Source organism: Pteronotus mesoamericanus, unplaced genomic scaffold (assembly GCF_021234165.1).
Source record: "Pteronotus mesoamericanus isolate MK-2021 breed Mesoamerican mustached bat unplaced genomic scaffold, CSHL_Meso_final contig_169, whole genome shotgun sequence".
Lineage (NCBI taxonomy): Eukaryota > Metazoa > Chordata > Mammalia > Chiroptera > Mormoopidae > Pteronotus > Pteronotus mesoamericanus.
Genome location: NW_026555068.1, coordinates 6,370,603 through 6,397,318, shown reverse-complemented (window position 1 = coordinate 6,397,318; position 26,716 = coordinate 6,370,603). Strand labels below are relative to the sequence as shown.

The 26,716-nt window shown below is 32.8% G+C and overlaps 1 protein-coding gene across 1 annotated transcript in view; it reads right to left on the bottom strand.

Moving 5' to 3' along the window:
• The window catches only part of ADAM2 (ADAM metallopeptidase domain 2), an 89,045-nt gene that overhangs the window by 42,789 nt on the left and 19,540 nt on the right, over window positions 1–26,716 (bottom strand). The window contains exons 4-10 of the mRNA XM_054565766.1: window positions 21,418–21,494; window positions 20,860–21,028; window positions 16,445–16,501; window positions 12,247–12,318; window positions 11,370–11,536; window positions 10,281–10,362; window positions 5,268–5,404 (exon numbers count right to left, since the gene is read on the bottom strand). Coding sequence (XP_054421741.1) covers window positions 5,268–5,404; window positions 10,281–10,362; window positions 11,370–11,536; window positions 12,247–12,318; window positions 16,445–16,501; window positions 20,860–21,028; window positions 21,418–21,494 — 761 coding nt within the window. The remainder of the gene's footprint in view (window positions 1–5,267; window positions 5,405–10,280; window positions 10,363–11,369; window positions 11,537–12,246; window positions 12,319–16,444; window positions 16,502–20,859; window positions 21,029–21,417; window positions 21,495–26,716) is intronic.

The window sequence follows — 26,716 nt, the reverse complement described above, 5'->3', positions numbered from 1 at the left end:
GAAGTAATGTTGACAGACATGCTTTTATGTGCTCCTTTATTCTGTTGTTGACTATAAATAGCTTCCATCAGAAGCTATGAGATTACCTTGGAAATGGAAGCCACTATGCAGAAATCAATGTGAAATTATACTGTGAAATGCCACACAATTAATAGAATTTTCCAAAATGAAAATAAACTCTTTTGTTTAAGCCATTATAACTTTGGGTTTTCTATTGCTTGCAGCAAAATCTAACTACAAACTCTATCTTAATAAATACAGATCTCAATCAGGGTATCACTGTCTAAATCAGAGTTCGAACATTTATTTCCTTACCACAAAATTGTAAAGCATTGGCAATAGGACATAGTGTTCTCATGACAATGAGAGAAAATAATAGAAGGGGGTATCTTTTTCTTAATTTATAAACAAAACATTTTTAAAATAAATAAAACTAATGTTTTCAAATTTAACTTTCAAGATTTTATTAGAGGCATCTCAATTAGCAACTAAAACAGACAACCAGTACCTCAACGTGCTTACCTTTACTGTGACATATGTATAGCATGAAAACCAAGAAAAAAGACTATTATTAAATATCTCAATAAATTTCAAATGATATGTAGCTAAAAAGTATATTTTTGGACCATATTGACGTTGGTTCCAAAATCAATAACAAAAAGGTATCTAGATTATTCACAAACATTTGAAAATCAACTAACATACTTCTAAATTAATCCACTGGACGAAGGAGAAATTTTTTAAAAGTTTGCAAATATTTCAACAAATGAAAAAGAAGTTTAAAACTTTTAAAAATTGTGGTATGTAATTGGAACTGTGGTTAGAGGGAATATATAGTTGTAAAGGGCTTACACAAAAAGGAAGTTTAAAATTAATTAGTTGAGTTTTTATATAAAAATCTAGGGGGAAAAACACGATTACCTCAAACTATGCATCAATAAAAAAAACAAAGTAGACGTGCAATAGGAAAGAATGAACAAAATTAAAACATGGTCTTTTGAAAAATTAATCTGATGAAACTTAGTGGAGTAATTGAGAGAAAAAGAGAAAACATAAATTCTCTACATCAGAACTTATAAGAGAAAATAACTAAAGATCAATGTTACTTGTACATATGGAGTCAAATGTTAGGAAAAAATACAGGAAGAAACAAGATAAACACAAAAGAAAAGGATAATAATGTGCCCTGACTGGTGTGGCTCAGTGGGCTGAGCATCCTCTCGCAAGGTGAAGGGTTGCTGGTTCGATTCTTGGTCTGGGCACTTGTCTGGGTTGTGGGCCAGGTTCCCAGTCGGGGGCAAGAGGCAACCAATGGATGTTTCCTTCACACATCAATGTTTCTCTCCCTTTCTTTATCCCTCTCTTCCCTCCTCTCTAAAAATAAATAAATATATAATTTTTTAAACAGGATAATGTATTATGCCCAAACATGGTCTATCCTGTGAAAACAAAGTTACTTAAACAATTGAAAATAAAAAAATGCATTTTTAACATGTCAACTGAATAAGTAGAAAAAACTTGATCATCTCAACACTTGAAGAACCTATTCATGATGAAAACTTTGGCAAATAAGAAATACAAAAGAACTTCCTCAATCTGATTTTAAAAGCCTCCATGAGAAACATTTACCTATAACATATTTAATGGTGAAAGATTTTGTCCTTAAATCAGAAGAACAGCAAAGACAGCCACACATTCCACTTCTTTTTTACATTGTACTAGGGGTCCTAGCCATGGTTGAAGGCAAAAAATAGAAATTGAAAAAATATAAAGATTGAAAAGGATAATGTAAAACTGCATGTGTAATATATAATCATACGTGTATAAAATTCTAATAAAGCTAGTTTAAAAGTCCCAGAACTAGTAAGTTAGGTTAGCAAAGCTGTAGGATATAATTTCAATATAAAATGATCAATAAAATTTCTGTATATTTTCCACAAACAACTGGAAGTTTCACAGTTACATAAATAGGCACAATTATAAAAAACAATATTGGTCAATATATTTACACTTAATAATGTCTCCAAAAAAATAGTGAAGAAACCCTGCATTTTGAATGGTTCTAATCATGGCGAGACTAATTTAGGCATCCCAAGAAAACAAACTACTTTCAAAAATGAACAAACAATAACTTGACGATATTTAAGAAGCAGTTTAAAATACTCAAGATATTCTAATCCTTCCTATCATTTCTTCGCCATTATAACTATTATCATTATTATATTTAGTATCATAAGTAACATATCATCACTGTAAGAATGCTATAATATTTTAAAAAGGAATAATCAGTTCTCAATATTATTAATATGAGCTACATAAGATGTCATTTTTCTTTGTTTAGATTAACCAGGAAAAAAAAGGGCATGGGCTTTGTTTGAGGACATTTACTTGGGGATGTGATCTTAGGGAGCAAGATTAAGGGTGCAGGAATAGAAGAGAATGAGGGAAAGTCAATCTAAGTATGTTTCATTGAGGTGGCTATTAATGGCTTCATTCTGCAAAGACCACAAAGTCATCTACAGAATATTTAATGGAATTGTCCTTAGATGGCCAGGAAGCTGAGTTCCAGTAAAGTGGTTGAAGTTTGCTCCTATGAAGGAAGTGACTACCTTCATTTTAAGGGTCATTTTACAGATAGCCTGAAGAAGAAGTTAGTTAACATTTACAAATTTCAAAATGTTGACCAGGTCATTGAGTACTGCTTGTGAAGGAAATAATTTTTTGGTGGAATCTGAACTTAGGATATGGAAACCTACGTACTTTGTGCCCGTTATAAATTAATTCACATTCCTCTTTCCCCCACTTCCTTGTCTCTAAACGTCCAATCTTGCAGCATCCAGATCCTTGAACAGATACACAAGTCCTTTGCTACTGCTCAGGCTATGTAGGTCCTGATCCCTGACACTTCTTTTGTATAAGATGGAAATGAATTTTTTCCTAACATGCTCACTGGGACATTTACCATTTCCCACTCTCTTTAAGTCTCAATCTAATTGGAGAATAATGTGGAACAGTGATTTTCTTTTATTCCAACCAACATATTGAGAGGACCTGATCTTGAAACAAGACAACTTTTCTTTCTCTAGCAGCCAATTTTAGGGAACCCCCACTTGACCAGTGGTGTGAAGTGACTGAGAAACACCGGTGCAGTAGATGTCAGTGCCATGGGGATCCGGGGCCCCTGGTTGTGCTATTTCCTTGCCCTATCTGGATCTTTTTCTTAGCTTGTTCCCAGATATACCATTTTGGCCATCAGATAAATCAATATGCCCACTTGATCTTATAATGCTGTAGATCTGAAAATATACAAATTATGATGAAAATATTCAATGAGAAACATGGTAACCTAGTGTTTTCCAGATGCATGTTCAACTCTGCCATGGGTCCTGTAGCCCACCAGGAGCTGAAAGAGTACTCTAGGGGTCTGTACCACAAATCTTTGATACTCGTCAGAGATTCCACATGAAACCTAATCTACCAGGAATATCTTTAGTTTTGCTGTACCTTAATGGTCATAAGTACCAAAGGACAAGGCATCTTGCATCACACCCTGGGCCTGCCCCAGTGCCCTCCAGGTACATCATCTCCTGCCAATGGTGTCCTTGTTCTCATCGGATTACTTATTGATCCAGTTCAACAATCATTTGATAAAAGTTTACTATAGCCACTCCTGGGATAACTATGTTGATGTGGGTTCCTCCTAAATCAGAGTCTGAGAGAAAATTTTATTTTCAATATTTACTTTACAGCTTCAGGGTCTGAATATTTTACTTCAGGTCATGAAAAATATTAGTTCTATTTTCTTCTAAAACTCCTTAGATTCTACATAATGATTTTTAACTCACCTGAATATTTCTTGTATAATGTGTGAAATAGGGTTTTATATTTGTTTTATTTCAAGTAATAGTGGTCTATGTGCCTTATTTGTTGAATAAGCCTTATTTTACCCATTGATCTGAAATATCAACTTAATCATATATTACATTGTTAGAGATATACGTTTGTCTCTAGAATACTCATTATATTTCATTGATCTAATTGATTATTTCTGTGCAGGTGTCATGTTGATTTAATTGCTGAGACTTTATAATGGTTTAAAAATTTTTTTATATTTTATGATTAACTTTGACATTTAAAAAAATAAATAAAATCAATTTGCATTTAAGAAAGAAAGAGAGAGAGAGAGAGATGGAACTCCTATGTTTTGTGACAACATGGATGGAACTTTAAGCTAAGAATATTAAGCTAAGTGAAATAAGCCAGTTGATGAAAGACAAATACCATATGCTCTCACCTATAAGTGTACTCTATTCAACAAAATAAGCTAACGAACAAAATAAACCACAGGCACGGAGACATGGAGCAAACTGAAAGTGACCAGAAGGGATGGGGAAAGAGGACAATGGTGGAAAGAAGGGGAAGGGACTAGACAAAGAACATGTATGAATGACCCATGGACATGGATAACAGAATGGGAATTGACTGTGGGAGTGGAGGGTGGGGGTAGGGTGGGTGGAGGGGGGTGAAGGGGAAAAAACAGACAACTGTAATAGAATAAACATGATTTATAAATTTAAAAAAAATAAATGATCATGGAAGTAGGATGAGGAAATGGAGAGATCAAGATGTTCTCAAGTTTGCTGCTGTAGACAATTGGGCTTGATTTCCTAAGACATCTGAGAAGTAGAAAATGCATGCTTCCAAAAATTGTCTATCAGAAAGATAAAGGGCTGACTCCAGCCACTGACTGGATAATGGATTTCCTACTCCCTGACTATTTGGTCCTAATTTTATAGAATCTCAGAGTGTACTCTAAAAATAATGATAACAGCAAATGTTTTGAAGCATGATAAGGATACTGCAGAAAACCTTCTCTAATGACAAAGAAAAGGCTGAATAACAGCCTCTGTGAAATCAATAGATGCCAAGACCTCAGGCTGAGGCAGGTCAGGATAAAGGAGAACACAATAATAAATCATTCTAGTATAGTGATTAATTACAGACCAGTGTTTGCCTTAAATTATTAAATCATGCAAGTGAACAGTGATAAATATAGAGTTAGATCACATATGACAAAGCAAGTGTGACATTAGATTAGGAAAAACTGAGATAGATAGAATTAGATTTATGTATTTTGATCTGGGGATCACTGGTCACAGCTTATATTTGACCATTTTTAATCATGTTAACAGCTTAGATTTTAGACATACCAAACTTATTTTCATATAAGTAATATGTATAAAGCATATAAAAATAAAGTATCTTACATTGCTTCTGGGTTCATTATGCAGACAGCTCCTGAGCACTGGCATTTGTCAATGTCATCATAAGGTATCCCCATGCTAAGGCTCAGTAACTGAGCTATAATAACAGAAAGTGATTCCAGACTAATGGTTTTAGGGTGCTGGAAAAAACACATTTTAGGAGATAATTCATTTACTGGGAAAATAGTGTTAATTATTAGAAACAGTCACATGACAAAATGGAGTAGAGGCTCTAATATATTAACCATGGAAATGCCATCCATGTTAATCTAATTTGTTACAGGTACCATTATTAATATACAAAAAATAGAAATAATGAAACTTGAAATTTTACCAACATGTAAACGTAGGGTTTATTTGGTGGCATCAGAACATGATAAAAATGGCCCCAGTAACATAATCATATCTAACAATAGTTATAATCAGCTTTGTACTAACAAATTATTAACAGATCATGCTCATTTTCAATTTGATTAGAGATGATATTTTACATAAATGTTTCATACATTTTTAAAAAGTCATAAATAACACATTCAATTAATTTATATTATGGTAATGATGACTGATAATGAGAATGCCACTTTCCACAGTTGTTTAAATCTTATTTTCAAAACTAAAATGGCTTTATCATTTTTTCTTTATAAATATAAGATGCTTATAATAGCACATTTTGACCATACTAAAACATATAACATTTAAAAGGATCCAAAAATCATGCTAGCTCTTCAAATATATCTAATAACACTTTTATGAATACAATTCAAGACAGGTTTCTAGGCATGCATTTTGGTATTTTCTGTTTGCTTTTCTAATTCAACTTTCCATCACTTTGCTCTCTGCCCTCTAACTCGGAATGACACCAATGGGTTATGTCAAAAGGGTCTGTTGCCCACTGCTTTACTTTGGTCTGATAGGGAGGAGAGGGTGAGAAAAGAGCAAAGCATTTATTACCATCATTGTCAGGGGGCCTATGACTGTCTGAATCCTTGAGTGGAGTTCTCTACATTCTATCTGTGACCCGCATAGAATAACTCTGTCCTTTCCTTCAAGCCTGGGTGACAAATTAAATATCTTTATTATAGCCCTGAGATCTTGCAAAGTCCTTACACCTTGCATATACATTGATAAATGGTCCCTTTATCAAATTACCACAGTTCAACGTACCATCCATTTTCAGAGAGAGGGAGAGAGAATAAAAGAAGAATACGATGATGAAAGAGGAGGAGGAGAAGGAAGAAATGGAGAAAAAGGGAGAGTAGAAAAGAGGAGGAGGTAGAAGGAGGGGGAGAATAAAAGGGGGAAGGGAGAAGAATGTTTGATTCTATGCAAAATAGAAAGATTCTGCTAAATTTCAACAATGTAAGTAATAGGATATTATACATAGTAATATGATAAATCATAAGATAGTATATTATTAGTGTAATTATTTTAGTTTTTTATTTGTTTACAGGATATTGTGGAAAAGGCCAGGCAACCATTCAAACAGTGCTGCTTTATAAATGTTTCTCTTGCCCAATTACTCCTGTTCTCTCTTATATACCTTGGTAAGAAGGGAATAACAGCATCCAAAAAGTTTCACTTTATTCATTTGTATAAAAGCAGTCCCTTGTACTCCCATGTGCAATTGTTCTTTTATTCTTTATCTTCTTAGTAGTATATTTTTCTGGCCTTTCCTTTCATTTGTGTGATATGGTCAAAGACATGGCTTGTATTGGAGATGACATTCTTTTGTGTTCTTTTTGTGGCATGTCACATTAAGCTCTGTTAGTCAGCTATGGCTGTCATTACAAAATACCACAGACTGGGTTGTCTTAAATAACAAAAATTTATTTTCTCACAGTTCTGGAGATTAGAAGTCCAAGATCAAGCTATCAAAAGGTTTGCTTTCTGGTAAGGTCTCTCTTCCTGGCTTCTAAAAGGCTGTGTTTTCACCGTGTTCTCACATGGACTTCTTTGGATGCTCAGAGATAGGTATCTCTGGTGTCCTTTCCTCCTTTTATAAGGACTCTAATGCTCTTGGATTAGAGGCCCACTTTTATAACCCTCTTTAATCTTAATTACTTCCATAAAGGCCCATATCTCCAACATATAGTCACATTGCGGTTAGTGCTTCAATGTATGAATCAACGTTAAGAATATGTAATTTAGTCCATAACAGACTAGTAAGAAAAACTTGAAAAAGATACAATCTGGAGTATGAGAATTTCTTACAGGATATTGTTATGAAAATAATGGAAAAGCTAAAATTATATTTAGTATTGGAATTTTTTAAATATTTTGTATAAAAGTTTGTAACTAAGCAGACAAGTTTCCTTTAATAATACTTGCTTAGGGCAACATCTGTCAAATAATAGCAGCTGGTTTTTACTAAGGTTTCTCATGTGCCAATCACTGGATTGAAAAATTTGCAAGCAAGTAATTATTGACACTTCCTTTGTTGTACAACATATGATTACTTACTATAAATATGTCTGCCGTGTTTGCTTTGTAAAAACTTCTAGTCTCTAACATTAAAAATCAAGATTCTATATATATCTTTTAGATAAAGCTTGTTAATGCTGTTCCAGCTTGCTAAATTTTTGGTCTGATAAATGATAATCCAGGTACAATTTTCCTACTAATAGCTCTTTTAGTGTTTGATTTGTGCATCTTAGTTATATATATATATATATATATATATATATATATATATATATATTCATGTGTGTGTATATGTAATATATGTTCAAGTTTATTATATAGTGCTAGTAAAATTTTGTTTCAGTCTAAATAAGGAATCACTTAAAATTCATATGTATTTTACCCAGAGACCATTTTGCTGCTTTATACCATTGATACATCAAAATTCCATTGATGATATATTTGGTTCTCTGTCTTACTCTTTTGGGCTAAAATTTCTGTGGCATTATATATGGGTTTGAAATATATGGAGAAGAATCAATTGGATAATTTTTATTTTTGGTAGTTGAAACTAAAATATTTTCATTTTGATTATTGCCTTTTGAAATTATTAATAATATTTTATTTGTGTTTTCATGCCTTTTAAATAATTTTGTTTTATATAGAGTACAGAAATCTTAAGTGCCCTGATGCTGTTTAATATACATATATATGTATATATAGAATATTTACACATCTATGCACATTCATATATACAATTTATTTATAATATTGTATGTGTATACATATATACATACATTTGTGAAGTGTGTGACACTTATCTGTAAAACTACTACACTGTACAAAACATAGGATATTTTTATAACCCAAGAAGTTCTCTTTAGCAAATTTCCAGGCATTACCTCCCTATAATTTGTAACGTATCTTCTGATCTTGAATAAAATGGCATGTCTTTACCTACATATTAAAATGGCATAACAAAGTCAATATTCTTTTGTTTGATTTATTTTGCTCAACCTACAGTTTTTGAGATCCATCAATGTTGAGTGTATAACAGTAGTTTGTTTTTCTTTCTTGCATTATGTGAATATACTACGCATGTTTATCCATCTCATGGATAGGAGGACTCAGTATGGTTAAGAAATCAATGTCCCTCAAATTGGCCTAAAGATTCAGTTCAAAGTCAATCAAAATCCAAGCAGTTTTTGTTGAAATTGACAAGCTGGTTTTAAAATAGAAATGCAGAGAACTCAGAATAGCTACATCTGTCTGAAATAGTAGTAGTAGGGTTTACAGTACCATTTTTGATGATTTACTATAAAAGTAGTTATTAAGACAATGTGTTATTGGTGGAAGGAAAGAAAAAAACAACGATGATAAAAGAATCCAGAGAGAGGCTAGAAATATGATTTAATAGCAGAGGCACCACTTGGGGATACGGTAGGGAAGATGGTGGGTATTTAACATCAGAAGGCAGAGTTTCAACTGTTTGCTTCAACCTCTCATTCTAGTGAATATAGGCCGCTGCTGATTTTTTTTTCAATGAAAAGGTCGGGCAATAATTATCCCAATGAAATGTGGAGAATAAGAAAGACAGATCCTGGGAGGCTCTTGTCTGATTGCTCCTCTCTCTACAGAGACCACTGCTCTTCCCATGAAACACACACTTTGCAGTAAATGATAGTATTTCCTTGCACTTGGCAGCTAACTTGCCTGTAGAGAGTATGAGTTCTGCTCTGCTTTTTGTTAATTGATGAATGTCCTTCTTCACATGAGAGTTTTATGATATTTCCGTGTTGCTTGGTTAATCAGCCAAATTCCAGCTTTTGAGATTAGGCAATGGCTTGACCATAAACATAAGCCACATTCTCCAGACTACGATATGGGAATATTAAAGTTTTCTCCATTTGATTGGGTCATCGTTATAAATCTTCACTTAGCTTTACTTGTTCACTGAGATACGGGTATTAGTCATTGCTTCCCTCAAACTTCAGCAGACACATACAAACACACACACACACACACACACACACACACAATATGAAAAAGGCAAGTTCTACATGTCAGAACAACCATAGCATTGTAAAAGAGGGGCAAAAACACATCAATTTTAAATATACCCAGATTTTCTACTAAGATAAATAATGCCAGTTCGGGAGAGCATTTGATTCCATTATTCTTCACCTGTGTTCCTCAAAACACTTTAAGGTAATTGATAAATAGTTTCAAAAGTTTTATTTTAATCTGGGTCATAATTATGTTACCTACTTAAGAAAATCTACAAAATCTAATATTGAAATTAAAATTAATGAATAAATAAATGTTAAGCACATGAAAATTTATGAGCATCTCATAAGACTAAAATAGATCACTATATTAACTTTCTAAAAGGATATTTTGAACTCATGAGAGGAAAACAGTAAAAATTTTATGTGTATTAAGTTCAATGAGGACTTGCTATAGCTCAAACATTTCTCTAAGCAGCATGTACAAAGAGCACTAGATTCATTATGCAAACATCAATATAGTAAGAAATAATTGAGTAAGGAAATATTTAACTATATATGATCTAAACAGCGTCTATTTATTTATCTTAGCCAAGCAGATTATACCAACCAGAGCAACACTTCCTCCATATTGTCTATCGCACATCTTTCCTTGAAAGGTTGCACCAACATAATCTGCTTTTTCTCTGTAACTTAAGTTTAAAGAAATCATAATCACATAATTTTATAAAGCTAAACACACTTAACATTGAATTTGCCTAATATATATTTTTTATGTTTATATAATATATGCATGGATATTTTCACCTAACATTAAAGTAATAAAGCATAGGAAGTGACAATAAGTCTGCTTCTTTTAAAAAAATAAAATAGACTTTAAAACAAAATTTAATATTATAAAGTGTATTCTCAAATGGAATTTTTTAAATGAAGATTCTGTTTTATGTAGTGTTCACTGAAAATTAAAATATTTTTAAAGTATCAAAATAAGAAAAATAAAATTTCTTAAAATTAAAAAAAATAAAGCAATGCAGTTGACAAATAGGCAGAGTTACCTTATGGACTAAAGTTTCCCCCTTAATCAGGTAGAATTAGCTTGCCAGAGTCATGAAAAGTTATGGCATATGTGGGGGGCAGAAAATAACATGAAAGATTATGATTTTTAATTATACATTTGATTTTATTTAATATAATAATATATATAGACTTTGGACTTTAATTTAAAAAAGAAGCTTATAAATAGAAAGGGGGTCATATTTTTTAAAAGGCAGCACAATGGGAATGTGGTATGTTAGAGATGTTTAAATGTATCATGGTGTTTCTAGTTCCTTATTATTTTTGCTTTATTTTATGGAAATAAAGTGTAAAAAGAAACCCAAATTACTATATTCATAGAATTCTGTTACATTTCTTCAGATAGATACTATTAATATTTTTTGTATAGTTAGAGATATGATACTGGAAGGTAAAAAGGCACGTGGTAACAGGATTGAAGGAATGAATTTTAAATATAAATAAATAGAATGATTTCAATAATTATTTAAAACCCATGTGATGAAAAATAATATTCACATGATGCTGTAGGTAAGAAAAATGGCACAAGAATTTTTTCCTCTAAAACCTGTCAACTGTCAGAAATTAGTTCAAATATGGATATGTTTTCTTTGTATAAGATTCTGTAAGGCCAATATATGCTTACACAAGTAAAAACGCCATATCATGTGGACGCAAAACAAGATAAGACCTTTTCCATTTTAAAAATCTGTATAATAATTCATTAGCATCTCCAGTTACTGGAATTTTATTTTCATCTATCCAAAGTTCCAATGAAGAGAGAATTATTGTAATATTAAATGAAGTAAAAATCTAAAATAGAACACATAAAGAAAATAAATTCAAATATTACAGTCTAAATAGATTTCAAAATTAAGTGTGAAAATAAGCACTATACTGATTACAAATGTTAAACAATTCAACTTTAAGTCTGTTTTGAATCTTATAACACACTACTACTGAAACAAGTTATAATTAACATCTGAAAAATTAACATGGGGACTTAAACAAGCCCCATGTCAAGTGCTTTATTTAATTTGATGGTTACAATAACCTATTTAGGCATATGACAGTGATGTTAACGAGGGTGCTGCAAGAGGCCCACTAGTGTGCTGCAAGAACTTTTAAAATATACAGTACCAGACCATCCAGTCAGGGGCACTTTCTTTAATTGTTAAATAAAAAAATGACAACAGCCAACACAATAACAGCCGTCTGGTGTGAAATAAATCAAAATTATGAGTATACTTATTTTTTTGTCAAATCAGCAAAACTATCTTTTTTGGTGCATTGCATAACTTTAGTGATTACTTTATGTGTGTTACAAGATGGAAAAGGTTGAAAACAGCTGGTATGTACAATTATTATTATTTCTATTAAACAGTCAGAAAACTGAAAATTAAAACAGTTACATAATATTCCCTATTCACACAAGACGTACATTCAGGCAGTGTCATGAAAGAAACTAGGGATTTTTAAAGTAATACAAGCAAACACAAAGGTACTAAAATGCAAACACTTACAGCATTAGTCAAACTAATTAACTGGAAAATTTTTTGAGTGACAATAGCCGTATCAGAACCCATATGACGATACTGAAAAAGATAATCACACATTTTAGATCTAAATATATATTGCTTAATATTTAATGGATGCTGTTTAAATTTTAATATAGTGTTTAAACTATTAATTATTAGTTTTTAATATTAAATATTATAATAATAATATATATTCAGTGTGAGAAATGGACTATATAAAAAATACAAAAAGACACTACAAACTTCCAAAAACAGAAGAGGTGGGACACTTCCAAACTCATTTTACAAGGCCACCATCTACCCTGACCCTCAAACTAGACAGGTTCATAGCATAAAAAGAACATGAGGGGCCAACATCTCTGATGAACACAGATACAAAAATCCTCAACAAAATGTTGGCACATGGAAATCGAGAGCGCATTAAAGAGACCATGCACCACGGTCAAGTTGGATTTATTCCATGGATGCAAAAATGGTTCAACATTCACAAATCGATTAATGTGATCCACTATGAAATCCAGAGAAAAATCATAAATTCTTTCTTTCTTTTTTCTTGGTTAGTCAGTTTTCAAATTTTTTATCACTTTGTATTGAATAAAAAGTGCAGACTGAGAAGTGCAAATTCGTAAGGGTACATCTCTATGAATTTTTATAAACTGAACACACCTGTGTAACCAGTGTCCAGAACAAGAAAGAACATTACAAGCATTCCAGAAGCTTCTTTTTACCTTCCACCAATCAGTGTAATATTGTCTAATGACAAAGAGTTTGTATAGGCTAGCAAATGTTCTCTAACCAAGACCAATGCAGTTAGTAACTTGTTTTTATTACTGTGCTGCATTCAATCGCAATTATTTGTACACATATCACTGAAAATGTGGTTGAGGGGGTTGAGAGGGAGAAAAACCTCCCAGGTCCTGTTCCTGGGACTCCCCAGAGCCCATCAGTCTTTCCTACGTGGGGTTCTCTCCTAGTCACCCAAGAGTCCCAATTTCCCTTGGATTCAATGGTGGAAAGAAGAAAGGACCAAACAAAGAACATGTATGAATAACTCACAGACATGGACAACAGAGTGGGAATTGACTGTGGGTGAGGGGTGGGATCGGTGGAGGAAGGCAAAGGGGGAAAAATTGAGACAACTGTAATAGAATAAACATGATTTAAAAATAAAAAAAAGAAAGGTAGTTGGGCAATCAAGTTTGGGCTACATTTTCAGTCACCTCAAGAATGTAATTAAGAGTCGCTGATATGCTTAAAATTGAAATGGAAGGGAGTTCCCAGAAAAGGTTGGACATTGCAATGCTCTCCAACTGTTTAGAGATACCTGAAACTTTAAAACCATCAATAATGGATATCCCTCAAGAGATTCTGAGGTCAGTGGTTTAGGATGGGCATAAGATTTTTTTTTTTCTGTTGTAATTTTTCAGATGATTACAACGTGCTGTCAGGGATAAGATCCACTGGGATAGAGAAGTCTACCACTTCAGGGTCTCATGTGTGTTAAGATGGTTATAGTGTAAAATGGCCATGTTGGTGATTCTGGGAGCCCGAGTTTCACATGCAGTTAGTGTGAGCTCTGCTGAGAGAGTTGTGATCACTTAGAATAGTTCATATAATTATTTTAATTGATACATTAAAAAAGTTTGACAAAATTCCAACATCTTTTTGTAATAAACACTCTCAACAAAATATGTATATAAGGAACATATCAACGTAATAAAAACCATATATGACAGGCCCACGACCAAGGTCATAACCATAATCAATGATGAGAAGTTAAAAACTTTCCCCCTATAATCAGGAACAATACAAGGATGCTCAGTCTAACTCTTTCATTTAGCATAGATTTCAAAGTCCTAGCCAGAGAAATTAGGCTAGAAAAATATGCATTCAAATTGAAAAGGAAGAAATAAAACTGTGACTGTTTAAAGGTGCCATGATATCATATATAGGAAACTCTGAGGTCTTCATCAAAAACTGTTAGAACTAATCAACAAAAACAGTAAAGTTGCAAAATAAAAATAAATATGCAAAAACCTGTTTGATTTTTATATACTAATAGCAAACTGTCAGAAAGAGAAATTAAGAAAACAACCCCATTTACAATGACATCAAAAATACCTAGAAATAAACTTACCCATAGAGAGGAAGGATTTGTACACTGAAAACTATGAGATATGGAAGAAAAAATTGAAATCCCCCCAAAGGAATGCAAATACATTCAACGCTCAAGAACTAATATTGTTAAAATGTGTATACTACACAAAGCGACAGATCTACAGATTTGATGCAACCCCTACCAAAATTCCAGTGTCAACTAAAAAAGAGCAAAATCATAGAACCTTCAGGATTGGGTGAAATAACAAGATGGTCTGAGAGATTTAAGAGTAAAAACTTGAGAGTAAAAGTGTTTGATCTCACTTGGATGAAATTTTTAAAAATCACGCTCCTAGATATAGAGAATAAATTATTGGCAGTCATAGCTAGGATGTGAGGGTTTGGCAAAATAAAGGAGGGGAATCAAAAGGTACAAACTTTCAGTTTTAAAATAAGTCAAGAGGATGTAATGAACTGGATGGCAACCATAGTTAATGATGCTGTTTTGCATATTTGCAAGTTGCTAAGAGAGTAGATCTTCAAAGTTCTCATTGGAAAATAAAATTCTGTAACTATGGTGACAAATGTTAACTAGACTTATGGTGAGTATGTTGCAATATATACAAATATCAAGTCATTATGTAGTACACCTACAACTAATGTAATAATGTTGTATGTCAGTTATTCTCAATAAAAAAGAGAGAAAGTAAGCTATTCAAAGTTTTAATTGGGGGATTGATATAATCTGATTTATGTATTAAAAAGATATAAATGTCCTAGCTTTATCAGAGGTAATTAAAGTTTTTTGTCTTTAAAAAATGAATTGGCAGCTTTCTAAACAGTTTAGAATAGTGATTCTTGGATTTTTGTTTATTTCAGACTCATCTGGAAAATAAATTACAGAAACCTAGGTTTCTTGAAGTTGCGAGGACTTGGCATCTGTTTTATTTTTAACCAAGGTTTCTAGTTGATAAGTATTCAAACCAATGATTGAAAACTACTAGTTTAGAATACAGTGCAATTTTCTGCTATGTGGAGGTTAGGTAAAATGCAGCTATAAGCTCAAAGCTCCTCATGAGTTTTTAATACTAGTTCTTTAATTATCTTTCAAGTTTCTTCTATAATTATTTATTTGATAAAAGTATAAAACAACTATACTCATGAGTACAAATGCAAAACTCTAAATATTAGTAAATTCCAGCAACATTATCAAAAGAATAATGTGATGATGGGGCAAATTTATTTTCCAGTAAACAGAAGTTCAACATCAATGAAGTATGTAACATTATCCACTATATCAAGAAATAGAAAGAGAAAATTTGCATAGTCATAATAATAAATGCTGAGAAAGCATTTGGTAAAATTCAGCAGCAATTCCTAGCGACACCTCAAAAAGTAAAACAGAACAATAATGGCAATATCAACAACTAAAAGTTGCTAATAAACATTATTCAAAATGGAAAAACCATTTAAATTAAAATCAGGAACTACATAGCTATTCCCTCCATTAATTAATGTAGTAAGGGAAGTTTTAGGGAAGTTTAGAGAAACACAAACATTGAGTCTGTATCATAAAGCAAACAAAAAAAACAAAGAAACAAACAAAAAGGCATGTCCTAAAGGAACATGATAAATAGGAAGAAGCCACTCTTGCAGAGCTGCAGAGTACCAAAGTCTTTAAGGTATGTCTAGAGTATGCTCAAAGAGCTGAAAGAAAACACTAAGAGAAATCAGGAAAATTACATATAAACAAAATGAGAATATCTATACAAATATCGAAATTATAAAAAGAAACCAAATAAATTCTGGAGCTACAAAAATGAAATAATTGAATTGAAAATTCACTAGGAAGATTTGACAACAGATTTGAAGAGGCAGGACAAAGAATCAGCAAACTTGAGGAGTAGGCAATTTAAATTATGGAGCATAAGGACCAGAAAGGAAAAAAGAGAGATTTGTAAAATACCATTATGCAGAAGCAACATAGGAATTATTGGAGTCCCAGAAAAAGAGGAGAAAATATTAAAAGAAACAAATAATTACCAGTACAAATTGACATAAGGCAAATGAATCAGAATATACTTACCAAATTTTTTTCAACTACAATATGCATTTCTATATAGTGAGATAACTCCTTAAGTGGCTGAAAAAAAATCACATGAAAATTACAGAATTACTTAAATATTTTAGTGTTTATCACTACTCCATGAATTCAATGATGAAAGATTCAATTTCATATATAAAAATAGAATCTGGTAATATAAGCAAAATTAGGTACCAAAGAATCATTTGCAGAGTATTTCCTTTGTCGCCTCTTTTGTATCTGAATAACCATTTAGTTTACTCAGAAAATAGCTCTCCTCTACCTTCCACTCTCCATATTCTCATTAGTTTTAAGCTATTTATATTATTCACTTTTCTGAAAAAAACTCTTCTATTGACTCCCATTACCAAAGGTGTGAATTTTTATTAGCTTCATGATGTAATTATATATTACTCTAGGGTATGGTTTTATCTATGACTCCAAAAGTTTAAGGACCCATCTCTGTGTTGAGAGGGCTGATATTTCATCTGAAGCATGAAGTTAATCCTTGTATAAATCACCTCAGAAAAAGGTGAGCAACAAAGAATCAAAATGACTAACTTGCTTAAACTGTACCATAGATATCTCAAAGTGTAAATTCTGGGTATGATGTCATCCACCTAAATTATAGTGGTTAGCTTAGGCAAAAATGTGAGCTCAGAGGGGATTCGAACTCTGGCACATCATTTATGAGATTTCAACTCTGCCAAAAATGGTGATAAAGAAAGAATTATTGTATCTACTACAAAGAAATATTAGTTTATTTTCATAGTTATTTTTACATGAAGAGTATCTAGGAGGAATGCACTAGGGAAAACTTGTAAGACAAATGTTGCAAACTCTTTAAAATTATAGTGTAGATAACTCAAAATATCTTGTTACTAAAATAGCATACTATCTACAAACAATGGACAAATATTTAGAAACAGAAAAGGAGAATAAAATGTAAGAAATTGAGGAAAATTTTATATTATATCTATTTCAATGTCTGCATTATTTTATTTTTCACATTGTAATTTAAAACTATACCATTTTAACCCTGATTGGTGTGGCTCAGCGAGTTGGGCATTGTGCCACAAAACAAAAGGTTGCTGGTTTGATTCCTGGCCAGCACATGTGCCTGGGTTATAGGTTCAGTTCCCAGTCAGGACACATATGATAGGCAGCCATTGGATGGTTCTATCTCACATCAGTGTTTTTCTCTTTCTCTTTGTCCCTCCTTTTCCCTCTCAAATAAATAAATAAATAAATAAATACATCCATAAATACATCCTTAAACAAATCCTTAAAAAAACTATACTGTTTTCCTAAAACCATTGTCCTTAATATATTAAATGGAGCATTAAAGAGAGAACAAGAAATATGGGATCTAGTAGAGATCAGAAAAGTGATGGTTATAGTAATTTAAAAGAAAAAGAAAACTTGGGAAATATCAGTTAAACAAATTTAAGGCTGATTGACCACTCATTTTCCCCACTTTAATATTTTGTTTCTTGGCCCAAGCCTTGGAAATTTCAAAGTTTTGTTAAAAAGATACAGATGAAATCCCTGTATGGTCTCTTTTTTTAGTCATTTACATTCAAAATTAAGCACCAAATGTTTCATGATAGTTTGCTTTAGGACTCCATCCTTTCATTAAAGTCCCTAAACAACATAATAACACTACTTTACTGGAGGATAAACATAATTGCTTAAATCAGGTGAAATAAACAATGTATTAATGGATTGAAGAATTCAAAACTATTTCTTTGTTTTAACCAACATGTTTTAGTTGTCTAACATTCTCTGACATAATCTTTGCTTATTCATTCATTTAATGAATAATAAACTTTTATGGAAAAAAAGAGATAAGCTGTTTATTTTAGCCAAATAAATTTATGACAAAGGTACATTTCAGGGAAGGTGCCTGTTGGAAAATGAGCAGATATTATATTTCAAATGACCTCAAAAGCCATTTTATATAGTAAGAGAATATGGCTATATAAGAAGACAAATGCTTAGATATGTATTATATATATATATATAACTTCAACTGCAATGAAGTTTGCTCTGGTCAAGTGAATATTAAAAAATTGACTCAAGGCAAGAATATCAGAAAATGCTACTGAATGATACATTACAATACAGAGGGATTAGAGTTAAATTTCAAGGATGTAAAAGAACATCGGTAAGACTATTCAGGGAATGAGAAAGGACATAAGGATGATAGAAAGATGATGATGAAAGATAGATAGATAGATGATAGGTAGATAGATGATAGAGAGATAATGTGTTCCTGTATTATGTTTAACTTAAACAACTATTATGTTTACCATGGATCCATAACTCAGGGAAATTTGGAGTGAGAGATATGTAAATCACAGTAGATAAAACCATGGAAAAATATAGAAAGTAAACCAAGAAAAAACCAAGGCACAACATAGAAAATATCGATATCTAAAATGTAAGTGTACAGGGAAAAGTAAAAAGAAAGTGAGATAGAATGAAAGGAAGAAGAGTTTTATTGGAGAATAAAGTGAGTTGAAAATTCTAAGAAGGCTTTCTTTTATTTCACCATTAACATACTTAATAGACTGAATCCTGAACCCTTTCTGCCCAAGATTGGGACAAGACACATATCTCTTCTCACCTATTAAAAAGTATACTGGAGGTGCTAACCAGGACAATTAGGAAATAAAAAAGAAATGACAATTATCCTAACTGAAAAGGAAGAATAGAAACTATCTTTATTCAAAGTGACATGGTCTTATACATAGAAAATCAGAGTCCAATAAAATTTAATAAACGATTTCAACAAGACTGCAGAATATAAAATCAGTATATAAAGATCAATAATTCCCAAACATTGATAATGAGAAATGCAAATTTGAAACAAAAATTACATGTGCAACAGCATTCAAATAATAAAACTTGTAGAAATAAATTTAATAAGTTTACTTCATGACTTGAAGACTGAACTATGCAAAACAATGCAGAAAGATATTAAAGAAAACGTAAAAACAAAAAGCTATTTAATGATCATCGATAGGAAGAGTTAATATTGTTAAATGGCTATATTCCCCTGATGTATTTACAGAATCAACACAATCCAGGTGATTTTAGAGGAAATTGAAATAAATTTTAAAATTAACTTGGAAATTCATATTAACAAGAATAGCCAGAACAATGTTGAAAGAAGAATGCACACTTACTAATTATAAAACTTACTTCAGGCGTATAGTAGTAATAATGATTTTTTAAAAGTGCAGTTCTGGCATAAGAATAAGCATAAAGATCAATGGAGGTAACTGCAATTATGGAAATAGTTCCTAACATTTATGGTCAACTTGATCTTTGAAAACAAAGGCAATGACAATTCAGGTGTTGGGAAAATTAGATATCCATATGAAGGATGATGAATTTAGAATCTTGCAACTCCATACAAAATTAACTTCAATTGAATCATATATCAAAATATAAGAGATTAAACAATGAAATTTATGAAAGAAATATAGAAATAAATTTTGTAGCCCTGGTGAGATGGTTAATTTTATCTGCCAACTTGAATTGGTCACAATGCCCAAATATATATGAATATGTGGATGTGGGTGTGGGTATGCATATGTGTGTGTACACACACATAAGTATATGTACACACACTTATATTTATTTATAGATAAATATTTAAACTTTTAAATATTTAAATTCTCCTATCGGTTCTGTTTTTCTGAATAAATATATACCCTGAAAAAATCCTCAACTACTGTAGATGCAGATCAGAGATGATCAAAAACAAACCCAGAATCTCATCCTATGAGTAGATGAATTACAACACATATTGAATTTACAACATCACAGAGTGTCTATTGTTAAACTGAGTGTATTATTCAGAGAAAAATGAGATCCCGAAAATGGAACTGGGACATATGGGAAAGTTCTGATGAAACTGAGGTCACTAAAACCCTAAATTCTGGACTCTTCTTTGCTGGTAAAAGCAGCTTCTGCATCCCTGTATGAGGAAATTAACCCTGCATCCTCAGGAAAATATAATGTCTGCGCCTAAGGCAGCTGCCATAAAAGACCCTAGTGATTCTCTTCAGGAAGTATCTTCAATATTTATGTGAGTGCCATTTCTATTTATTATGTCATAATTTTGGCATAATGGATATGGAGAAAGGACTTCATCTGCAGACAATAACGGTCTAAGTAACAGGGGAAAATACGACACTAACAGTGAAAAACACCCACTTGTAGTTCTAGAAATTTGAATGAAAAGTTTTAAGGCTTACAATATGAGCCATAAAGTTTCTGGTACATCTAGCACATCTATCTATCTATCTATTTATCATGTGTATTAATGTAAATATTTTGTTTATCAAATAAAATTTATTATTTATATTGATGAATATTAGTAATCATATAGTTGCTCAATCACCTACCTCTATGCTATGTATTTTATAGGGCATGTCTCTCGGCTCAATATCCTTCTCGGCGTATAAAGAAGCGCCTGCGTTCTTATGTTTTACTTGATAAATCACATGTTCAAAACCAATTGAAGGCTCCAAGGGCTCAATTCCATAACTTATATTTTCAAACTGTAGTAAGCCCCTACAAGTTTCAAAATACATTTAAAAAAAAATATATATATATATAATGCCATTTAGTCAGGTTTTTGTTTAATAGTATTAATTTTCAGTCTTGGTCTTAGGTGGTAAAGTAGGAAAAACTTCCTAACCATCAACTTACTGAGTGGCACTAAAGCATAATGATATTGGGATTTCTCTAGCTATTGATATTTCATGGTCTCCAAACATAGCAAAAGTCTTAATTCAGAATAAGGCTAGGACATTACAAGAATTTCCACACTGTGTTTTTCCAGAGATCATTTTCCACAATAAGGCATGCCTCATGTTAGAACTACTGAATATAATTTATAAATTAAAAAATTATTTAAAAATAATATTCCATTTTGTAGTTATAAAATTATATATCACAACCTGAGTCCAGTACATGTGCTGAGGATCACCATGGAATTTGGATAACCTTCAATATACCCTTGGTAGTAGCAAAAATTCTGAAAAACAAAAGATAAAATACATTTATCTCTGTTAGAATAATTCATGTTAAAGATACTGTTTTCAAATATTTAAAACAAATGTTAATTTGTGCATATGTACCAAATACTGATTGTTTCCAAAACAGATTTATAGGATTATTAGATAAGCATTTGACTCAGTGATCCAAAAAGTTTTCCATAGGTTCACAAAGAATTCATATATTTTCAGATTATTTTCCTGTTATAAAATAAACATGTAGTTCTTGGTCATTAAGATCAAGGAAAAAAATCTTCAAAAGTTATTTTTTTCATATCCTTTGGCTTAGTTTTACAAAAACAAAACAAAACCAATTTAATAAGAGAAATTTTTGTTTCTAAAATTATTTGAGTGTAACAGCATAGCACCTTGCACTGGATTAACTCTCCTACCAATTGCAACAAATATAAACTATGGAAAAGTCATTTTAAACTCCAACTATAAAGGCTGGCAGGAAAAGATGGAGAAGGTAGTCAACACTAGAAAGAAAAACATGGGAGATACAGAGATTTGCAATTATATTAGTTTTCACCTGAGGGCACTCCAGTAGGCAGGACAGCGCAAGGTAGCTAATGCTCTAACAAAAACCCAACAGTCGCCCTGGCTGGGTGGCTCGGTTGGTTACATCTTCATCCTGATACCCCAAGGTTGCGGATTCAATCCCGGTCAGGACACATACAAGAATCAACCAATGAATGCGTAGGTAAGTGGAACAACGAATCGATGTTTCTCTCTCTCTCAAATCAATTAACAAAAACAAACAGCAATAACAAAACAATCTTACTGGTTCCTAGAAACTGAGGTATAATATCTGGGAAAAGAAAGAGGCACAGAGTGAGGCCCCAAAATGCGGGCTATTAACTGAGGTGTAAGTTCATTTTACAGCTAAACTGGGAATTTGTGAAGAAGATCACAAGTGGTATAGCAGAAACTGAAACCAGAAAAGCTAGAACTGAGAAGACATTTTGGCTGTTTGTGAACACAGGAGGGTAGAGTTTTGAAAGTGGCTCCAGAAAAGTTAATTGTCTGGTGGAATAAGAATGATACATTCTAGAGTTTGTGACATTCTAGAGTTCTAGAGCCACGAGCTCTAGAATGTATCATTGAATATAGCCAGTATGATTTTAAAATATTAGATATGTGAATGTGGCTCATAGTCAAGAGGAAAAAAAAAAGAACTGATTCTGAAATAACCCAAGATGTTCGCTTAGTAAAAAAAAAAAAAAAAAAGGTTTAAATCAGATATTAAGTGTCATCTAGAATAAAAGGTAAATTTAGGCATAATAGGAAAACAACTAGGGAATTCAGCAGAGAAATAAAGGTTATAGAATTCTAAACCCTAAATTCTGGAACAAAAAATACATTTAAAATATAACACACTGAATAAGTTTTACTGTACATTGGAGAAGGCAAAAAAAGGTAAAAAACATATATATATAGACCCATAGACATCAAATTTAAAAGAAAACTGAGAGAAAAGAACCTTTAAAATTTGAACATAAATGCAGCAATCTTTGGATAATGTTATCTATCATGTTTAATTGAATTCCCAGGGGAATAAAAAAGAGAAAATAGAGGAGAAAATTTTTTTGATAATGGCCAAAATTTCCCCAAATATATTGAGATAGAGCAATTTATAGATTGAGACACTTAATATACAAATAGATAATGGCTAGATCATATACAGAAATAGAATTCTGACACAAAACCTACTGCAACCTGCCCAGGAAATCGATCGACACCCTTATGGACAGTCATAAACCCAGGAAGCCAGCTTGCTACAAGTCAGACATTGTAGGAAGCCATATTTCTGTGTCTAGTAACAATACAGGAAGCTAAACAGTAACGTATGAAGTAAGACTTAATAAATTTCAGTTTACTTAAATTTTGTCTCTGCTTCCAACTTGAGACCAACCAGAGAAAGCTGAGTACATACCCCTAAACAAATACATAGGATGCTTTGCCTCTTGTTAGCCTACCTATAGCTTCCTCAGGTTACCCACTTCCAGTTGGGTAGCGTACCTGCAGCTGTCTTTCTTTTTTTTACTCTATGAAGCTTCCCCATCCCTCTACCTACTTTAGAGTACTGAAATTGATGATCCTTTTGATTTTATGAAATTTAGTTCTAAATTCCAGCTCTAGCTCTGGCTGGTGTAGCTCAGTAGATTGAGCGCCAGCCTGTGAACCAGAGGGTCACTGGTTTGATTCCCAGTCAGAGCACATGCCTGTGTTGTGGGCCAGGTCTCCTGTGGGGGTTGCATAAGAGGCAACCACACATGGATGCTTCTCTCCCTCTCTTTCTTCCTCCTTTCTCTTCTGTCTAAAAGTAAATAAATAAAATCTTTTAAAACATAAATAAATCCTAGCTCTAGAAATCATATTTTTCCTTCTCTCGTAGATAGATAGATAGATGATAGATAGATAAATGATAGACGATAAATGATAGATAGATAAATAGATAGATAGATAGAGACCTCAGAGACCTAGCCTTTCCCCCAGATAATAAGCAGCTCCCAAGGCAGCAGAAGATAGTAACAAGAACCTATTAAAGATAACATCTAAGTTACGAGTTGGATTTTTAGAAGTATAAGCTCCCCATCTCCAAATTAGCTAATTAAATATTAAAATATTTTTTTTTATTTCTATACTGCAAACTCTTGCTTGTTTATTTCTTTGGGCCAGTGCAGATAGGCAGGTGGACTCACGGGAAAACATTGGGTTCCAGTAACAGTGTCTGCCAAAATGCAAGTGACAGTGGCCAGGTCCCTGGCAATGGCCAGATTTGAATAAATAGCTTTTGCTTATTTTCATTTCCACAATATCAGCTCATAGTAATGAACTGATGGAAACCAAAAATAGAGAAAAATCTTGAAATAAACCAGAGAAATGTAGCATGTAACTTTCAGAGGAATAATAACTATAGATTTATAGATATAAGTATAGATAGAGGCAGACATAGAACTAGGGACACAATGTAAGAATAAAATGCTAAGGAAAAAAGCTCTGGCACACAGGATTATGTATTAAGAAAAATTATTCTCTAATAAAGAAGATAGGGAGAATTGACTTCTGGTGTGACAGAATCAGGAGCTCCACAAATCTGCTCCTTAGCAAAACAAATGAAAATTATGAGTAAACAATCACTTAAATCCTCTGGAAATGGTGGAAAAGGCAAGCAGTCTTAAGAGAAAAAAAATAAACAGCTATTCAAAGAAACTTATGAAAATTCAGGAAGAAAAATGGAAGCCTGTGTTATCTGAGTGAAAACCAGACTCTCCTTCCCCACCTCAAAGCTCACTGAGGTGTATGGGGCTGCTGTCAGGGTAACATGACGTGTTGTTCTACAGCAAACTTTTTTTAATAAGTACAAAGAGCACACTCTAAAATCATAATACAGATATAGTGTTGTAAGTACATAAACCAGTAACAGTCATTTATCATCATCAAGTATTGATGGGGGAACCCAAGAGTTGGAAAATTTTAGTTTTAGGTAATAATAAGCTTAGTAATGAATGCATGTAAAAAGCTATTGTTTCAGGAACTGAGGCTCTGACTCACCCTAACTCCAAGAGACCACAAGCAATTTGATCTCTGTGCCCCAGGGGTGGCCGCAAGTCATCAAAATGGTATTTGAGCCATTATGTTCCAGGGAGACATCTCACCACCCAGGACACAGATCAAGAATCACAGGTCAACAACGAAAGGATGTGAGGGAAATTGCTGGACTGCAGCTTCTATCTGATTAACCTTTTCCCTGAATTCCAAACCCCTTACCTGCCCTTTTTTCCTTCCTCATAAAAAAGGTCACTTGAAGTGAAATGTAAGACAATCTTTTAGGGTACATAACACGTTGTTTTCTCAGATCACTGGCCAGCTGAATAAAGCGCCCATAAGGATTCAGTCCCTGTCTCTACTTACTGGTGCAGGTCGTGACAGCACGAATGCCAACATTTCTGGTTTCAGTGCTACGCACTCTGCATAATTGTATGTGCTATGCTTTTATACGACTGGCAGCGCAGTAGGTCTGTTTACACTAGGATCACCACAAACACGTGAGTAATGTGTTGCCCTACAATATTACAATGGCTATGGTGTCACTAGGTGTGGGGAATTTTTTGGCTCCATTATAATCTTATGGGACCACCATAGTCCAGGTGGTTCATTGTTGACTGAAATGTTATGTGGCACATGACTTTACTCATTACATTTGAGGCCAGTATTCAAAAACTCACTTCATTCCAGTTACTAATACAGCATTCTTTGCTTTGTCATTTTAATTATACATTTATCTTTCATCGTTACCTCCTGAGAGATAGAAAATAGAATTGGGTGTTAGGTATAGCAAAATTACATAAAATTCAGGCATGGGATATTGTGCTTGTGTATCTCTTTGTCTCTCTGCTTCTAACTCTTCTCTCTTACACACACATAGATATAAATATATGTTTATGTGTGTGTATGTTATAACTAATAAGACCAAAACTCCTTTTTCTGGCCCTCTTTGCCAGAGCTAGCTTGACTGAGTCTTGTTTTATGAGCCTCTATCCTCAGGACTAGAAAATTACTGGAAGCACCCTGAAGGTGCAGAGGTCCTGAGAACTTACACAACCAGATGTGCTGAACTGCAAAGCCCAAATCCTCACCCAAAGATAACACCAGAACAAACTGCAGCCTGAGCAAAACCAACTGAAACATCCTGCTCTACAACCACCCCAATTATATAATAAAAGCTCAATGCCCCTGCATTTTGCTGTTGCTGTATCACTCCACATCGTGCCCCTTTCCTCTCTAGGAAAGTGAATAAAACTTTGCTCTCTACCTTTTCTTATCTTTGTGAATTCTTTCACCAGCTGCCCTAACAATAACACAGTTTGACAATGTATTATTTATATAGCTGTGGAGACTACTCCATAGGTAACTCTCATATATGTGCCCAGTCTTCAGCAAAATGTAAAGCACTTATTCACCATCTATCTCTATTACTTATTCTGTTAAAAGCTTAGTCTCTATAAAAATGCTTTAATTTCAAAGTACTGGTAGATTCCCCACATAGAAATCAGTACTGCAAACAGGAAAAACAAGAATTGGTAGGGCAGGGCAAAGGTAAAAAGGAAAATGGTATTTCAGGCATGGGAAAGTCATACAATTATAAGAACTCTTTTCTATTATTCTTCCAATAAATTACAGATATTAGAAAATGAAG